Raw genomic sequence first — 6,566 nt, 5'->3', positions numbered from 1 at the left:
ATGCTCAGTTATAAAGTAATCGAAAAGGTATCCAGAAGTACAGTAGCACTGTTTCACCACTCCAAATCAGATTTCAGGGCTCAACAATGCTTGGTTTCATGGTTTGTCAGACTGCATTTACTCTTTCCCCTGTGACGTATCCAAATGATTATGGTACCTGTTCATCCGAAGACTGGTCCTATTTAGAAAAAAGATATTCCCATACATTTTTAAATAAAAACAGCATTTTGAAATGAACATTGTTTCCAGCCAATCACCATATTTGTTTCAATGTCATTTATACAGCACCAAATCACAGCATAAATATCTTAATCATTATAAAATATAACCGGAATAACAACAAACAACGCTCCAATTAGCAAGCACAAACAAGGTTATGTTGTGTGTGTAATTGTGTGCAGAAAGAACATTTCTGTATAAGTCTTATTTCAACCATGTGGACTCACTGGAAACCTGAGAATGAATGACTGATTTACAACAAAGAAGCTATGGGTGGCAATGTGAAATATGTATAGCAAAGTATTTATAAAAATTGTATAGGTATAGAACAATACTTTGATTTTGTCCCAAACTAAATGGACAACATGAGCTGTAAGAAGAAAAAAAAAACACGTTCACATCCAACAACAACTATGAACAACCTTTATAGAGTGTTTACTCTATGAAAAACCTTCATAGAGTCTGTACTCTATGGGTCATCCAGTCACATGACTTAAAAACAGCCAAATCCTGGAGAATTTTGCATTCCAAAGTCCATTTGGGACTTAAACACATTGTATGCGTCAAGGAGAGGTAGTTTTAATGTGTTGGAACATGTGTTTGCCATTGGGAATGGAGAGTCATCAAGGAACTCTATTCCTGGCGATGGTTCAAATCCAGATGGGGGAAGTGAAGTCAGCCCAGTCGCAAACATCAAAACATCTTCCAAAGACACAGCAGTCTGGCTTTCTGCAAAGAAAACATGTTCAGATACATTTTGGCAATGTGTTTCCTGAAATAGTTATAAAAACAGCGATTTACAAACCTTCACAATCGAGGAGATAGTCTGCCCAGTAGCCCAAAGTTTGACTTTCCCTAAGCCTCCTGTTACTCCCTGGTGGACTGAGGTCAGGCTTGAAGAGTCGCTCAAGTTCCAGAGCAGTAAGTCGCTTTTCAGAGTGGCACAGGACCGGGGCCAGCAGAGTAGGGTGCTGCTGTAGTGCGTTTAAAAACTGAAGGGCTGAAAGACCCTCCTTGAATCTGAAGAGTGAACAAAAAAAATATTTCATCACAAAGTCACATTTAAATAACCTAATACCTAAAACAAGGGGGGGGTGGCATGAGCACTTAAAGATTGGCACAAGACAGGCAGGGAAAGGAGAGACGGACGTCCCATATCAGTTATACTACACAGGCACACATTTTGACACTGACTAATTGCTAACAGATAAACATAGAATAAACCAAAGAGGGGGACCATGAGGAATTTTAAACAAAAAATTCTTACATACATTAAAAAAAAATCACATGAATACAAATATGATCTTACCTCTCAATTACAGAGGAGTTTCGGCCAATAATGTACCACTGGAGGTAGTCTGACACAATATCATTCTTTCCTTCAACAGAAGCCACATGTCTCAGACAACCTGCTGTCTGTAGCATTGTGCTGTGTCTCATGGTCATTTCTCGCAAGGCATCCACTGAGGCAGCATTCTCAATCTGAAGATTATAAAATGGATATAAACAATCCAGTCAATAACTTCATGTACTGTATATTCTTGCCATTTTTTTTCCATTGCAAGATTTATATATTACTATTACTACTATCCTTGTACAATATATACCTGGCTGCTAAATCCTCTATTACAGGATGTGTTTTTTGTAAATTGTGTTTTTGTATCTTTACTAGTTTTTTATCATTCTTCTTAGGTAACATTAAGCTGTCTTTGGCTCTATTCTGCTCCAACAATGTAAATGTCCCCTCTGTGGGACTAATAAGGGTATTCTGATTCTGATCACAAAACAAAAAATGAAGCCAATTCGGTGTATGTGATAAAGGTAAAGTAAAGATGTCTCAAAATACTGCAGGAACTACATAATAATCCACCCTACCACACTGTTGCTGTATGCAATTCTCACCTCTTGTAAAGCTTTCCCTACTTCTTCATCAGTTATTAAATCAACTGTTGCTTTGAATGAAGGCTGGCCTGCAAGATAATGTACAAGATCTTTTGACAGAAAATGTGGCCCTGGACCTCCATGCACAACTGACACTGCAATCATCTTTCCTGCCAAGTAGTATTCATCCTCCCTAACAGCTGTGAATAAAGGTATTCATATTGCAAAATTAAAACATTATTTAGTATATACTTTAATGTACTGTAATGAAACTCAACGTTTTGGAAAAAATTGTTCAAGCAACAAATCATATGTCATGTGATATATATGGTTAATGATCATTAACAATTGTATTAGTACACTTCTAACCGTATGCATACCATTTGCATTGTAGACCAAGAAGCGGCGTCCGTCTGGCCCATCAAAAATGGGCCGGTCTTTCAGATTCTTCATCAGTAGAGATAACAACTCTCTCCTGGGACCACCTGAGTCAATTCCTTCTTCGAAAACACCAGCATCATCAGTGAATTTTACCAGCATGTCACAGTTTTCTGAATACGATGTACGCTTGAAACCTCTGACTGCTCCATCCCAAACATTAGCCCTTGAAATGTTGAACCGGCTGACTCTTCCATGATCAATAGGCTGTGAGAGGTTAGCAATAATGGCAGGTAATGTAATGTTCATCTCCTCCCTGTAAAGGAAAAAAAGTGACCTTATTAGTGGATATTCCAGAGAGTGCACAAACAGTTTTTAAAAAAAAATGTTGTACCAGAAATATTGTACAGAGAAAAAAAATGTAATGTCACTGTAATAGCTGTCCGTTTACATTTCAGTGTCCAATAAACTCGTCATGTTGACTGCAACCAGCTCTTCGTCCTCTTCTTCAACACATGATGCATACAGGTCTGTGTATGTACTGTTAGGAAGTGATCATTCCCATGTTAAAACATCTTACAAACAAAAATGTCTTTCTCGTGTAAGTGAGTTACTAACATTTGTACTTACCTGTAGCAAGTAGTCTTGTCTGTATTTGTTTTGGGTGGACCCATATCCTCAGTATCAGATATTACTATCTGAAATACAAATACACATTTCTGTAACAAAACAACACTGAACATTAGAAACATCAGGCTTCCACAATCTGCCTCAATACCTGTCCAGGCTGAGTTGTGGATGAATGTCCAAGTGCCTTCCTGAAACATGATAAAATTGATAAAATGATTAACTTCATGATACAGGGTATAGTTGAGTTTTAAGTAACATTTAGAGGTAGGAGGAACCATAAGATTTATAAATAACAGATTATTTTTGTTTGAAATTAGATTAAACATGACATGTATGGTATTTTTGTATCCATGTTCACAAGAGAAAATGCTGTGGCCTATTCTTATCATCCACTTAAAGATAAATTACTTATTTTGTAAAAATAAGTACAAACTTACCCTTCATTTTCCGGTTTGTGTTTTGGAGTACTTTTGTTTCGTGGTTCAAATTCAAATACCTGAGAGTAAAAGTGTACAATTATCAACAGCTTCCATTATTGTTCCCTTACCACATAATGTCTATCAACAGTGAAACGTTGTGAGTGTTTCTGATAGTAATTGTAACTGCCAAGTTGGTTCTTCTAAAATATTTACCAGAATATAGATTTCCTGCTTAAAATCAAATGTATATGAAAAATAAATAAATGAACATTAAAATAAAATCATTTACGCACCACAGTGTCAGCCTGATTGAATTCAGCTGTGCTCCTAGATGTGATGACAATATCCGAATCAGAGTCTGAGGTATCATCCCCTGTAGTAAAAGCAGAACGTTCAACACATTATTATGTATGCTGCAGTAGAGGATGTTAACATGTAAACAATTAAAAATATTGAATAGTAACATCCACAAACCTCCTCTAAAATGTTTCTCAAGGCAAATGAAAAGGGTGATCCTGGCATATGCCTTTCCTAAGTCCTTTTTATATTCTGCCAATGTGAATGGCTTTTCTGAACCAGGCACATTGACAACCTCTGAGCAGTCTGGATACAAAAGGACGTACGGTCCTTCATCCATGTCCTTGTTAAAGGCTTTCATTTTCTGGACAGCTCGTTCCAGTATAGCAGGTGCTGCTACCTCCGGGTCTGTAAACAACTGGAGTGTTTTCCCTCTCCGAGGCTTTAAATCAACTCCTTGTGGCGACATCATTCCTATGTTTATCTAGTAAAATAGCAGAGATATAAGTAATGACACACACAGAGACACTGAGATTTCTATGAAACGGTTAATGCAGCTTACCTGGACTCGTCTCTTTTCTTGTTTAAGTCTTCCTTTGCCACAGTTAAAAGACTGTTTCTCTTTTGACTTTGAGTTTCTGTACTCCATGAAAAGTTTATAGGATCGGCCTGGTTGTTCTGCTATGAATAGTTCCAATAAAAATATAATAATTAGCAGCTCCAACAATCAGCAAAAGCAAGTGTGCATTAAAGTTTACGGAAAACCTAAAAATAAAAACTAGCATATTAGCTCAATGCGTTGCTATTCCGTTAAGACATGGATTGGTATTTGACTGATATGAAACTGTGATTGAACTTTTATTTACTGCATGTCTTACATTAGCATCACAAAGCTAGCGCAATACTACACTTACTTTGTTTCGCATTTTCCGGCTGTTTCGATGTCCCCTGTGCGCTTGGTACACCCGTCTGGTCCGTGTCCTTTAAACACTCCAGAGATCCTCCACACGAAAGGCAAAACCGTGTCACTTGTTCCAGGTTGTTTCCACAAAACGGACAAAACATGTTTACCGAACGTAAACACACCATAGACTGTATATGAAACACACTCGCACCTTCGGTCTTTCCGCCAAAACAAATTTAAATTTGAGCCAATCACGTCACGTCCTATGGTCACGTCACGTCACGTCAAGTCACTTCCGGTTTGATTCTGGTTTGTAAATGTGTTTCGGGAAATGTTAATGTGTTTCGGGAAATGTTAAAGTGTTTCGGGAAATGCTAAAGTGTTTTGCATTTTGTTAATTTGTTTTTGTTAATGTTAAATTGTTTTATCCTTGGTAAAAGTGTTTTTGCTAATGTAATTTTGTTTTATAAAATGTAAATTTGTCTCAAGCTTTGTTAAAGTGTTTCACACTTTGTAATTGTCCATTGCACTTCCCAGCCACCGTACTATTGTCTCTCTGCTAGCTGCTCCGTGAAGCTACAGGCACTCTGCCTGTTCAGCTCATCCAGGGAACACAACTTGCCCCCGGCCGTGTTTGTTTGTTCTTCATGCTTATAGATCGGACTATTGTGACTCGCTCTGCGGTTGAAACAGACGGTGCATGAATGCGGTTTTGCGGTAAGTGAAATTTGATTACTTATTTATTTGTTAATGATTTTAATCAGCTAAGTAATTAATGTTAAGGCTTGGGTTAGCGTGTAAGTGAGTAGTAGCTACATCGGTGCTAACGATGCTAATCGTAGCCTCCAAGTTAAAATCATAGACTGTATATATAAAAGTTAAAACGAAATAGACAAGTGTTAAGCGTTAAGTGGGATAATACTGTAGAACAAGCGGCTTCTGTTTGAGGTTGATAAAATAAGGTCATCCTTGTAGCTTAGAGAGATGATTATTATGTAGGTAGGAACTGTATGCATCGCTAAGGTTAATTTAAATTGGCTATGCTCAAGTATGTAGACAAGCTAATGTCGAAGTAGTGTATGTGAAATCAACCTCAAAATAAGATGTGTGTATATTACAATTATTAATGTCATATTTCAAGATGATTACTTAGATATTACAATATGGTTGTTTGAGCTGGAGTTCATTATTGAGCTTAGACGTTAACATCTGAAGAACAAACCCAAACCTTGTTGTTTTTATGAATTGTATTACCAAATTGGTATCAAATAAACAGTAAGCATTGGTAACACAACGTCCAAAGTTACAGTAGAATAAAAAGGACCCTGACTCGGACAATACACAATCCAACATGTTCAACAGAAGAGAATCAGTTATATTGTTTGTACACATGGTACTTTACATATATATCTGTTTGTTTAAGGGGTCCAGGTGATGCAGACAGGCTGGACCAGAGAGTGAGAGACAGAACTGGACTCCTCACAGCAGTGAACTTCAGCTCAGGTACAAAGACTCTTTTTTTCATACTGTACAAAGAATCAAGAAAGATATTGGTTTAAATAAATGAAGTATTGACTTTAATACACTGATATACATTCCGTTAAACAATACTAGATCACCTACACATCAGTGAGGGTTTTTTCCATGCAAAAAGTTACATTTAGATGTTAACAAGCAATGTGATTTTGTCAGCTTTCTAATTTAATGTATTAAAGGCAAATATATTTAACACATAGTGAGAACTGCTACTATTTATCTCTCAATATTGTCTGTAAAAAACGTGGGAAAAGTTATTCTTTCAGTGAGACAACAGAGCAAGCTTCTACAGTTGCACTACG

The 6,566-nt window shown here is 37.0% G+C and overlaps 1 protein-coding gene across 6 annotated transcripts; it reads right to left on the bottom strand.

The window, feature by feature from the left end:
* Positions 1 to 261: 261 nt before the first annotated feature.
* Positions 262 to 5,272, bottom strand: LOC307031251 (uncharacterized protein). Of its 6 annotated transcripts, XM_079668194.1 has the most exons (12): positions 4,739 to 5,272; positions 4,387 to 4,505; positions 4,002 to 4,308; positions 3,821 to 3,900; positions 3,546 to 3,604; positions 3,257 to 3,296; positions 3,109 to 3,176; positions 2,930 to 3,019; positions 2,481 to 2,794; positions 1,529 to 1,701; positions 1,025 to 1,239; positions 262 to 948 (listed from the first exon to the last, which is right to left on the bottom strand). In XM_079668194.1, the coding sequence occupies exons 1-10, from the start codon at positions 4,911 to 4,913 to the stop codon at positions 1,697 to 1,699; spliced, it is 1,257 nt and encodes a 418-aa protein (XP_079524320.1). In that variant the 5' UTR covers positions 4,914 to 5,272; the 3' UTR covers positions 262 to 948; positions 1,025 to 1,239; positions 1,529 to 1,696. The 6 variants fall into 6 exon arrangements, with proteins under 6 accessions (XP_079524320.1, XP_079524319.1, XP_079524317.1 ...); XM_079668193.1 differs by lacking the exon at positions 1,529 to 1,701; XM_079668191.1 differs by lacking the exons at positions 262 to 948; positions 1,025 to 1,239; positions 1,529 to 1,701 and adding an exon at positions 1,914 to 2,300.
* Between the last annotated feature and the right edge of the window lie 1,294 nt (positions 5,273 to 6,566).

Source organism: Notothenia rossii, assembly GCF_949606895.1.
Source record: "Notothenia rossii genome assembly, chromosome: 3".
Lineage (NCBI taxonomy): Eukaryota > Metazoa > Chordata > Actinopteri > Perciformes > Nototheniidae > Notothenia > Notothenia rossii.
Note: the sequence above shows the minus strand (reverse complement) of the source record. Positions and strands in the feature narration are given on the sequence as shown.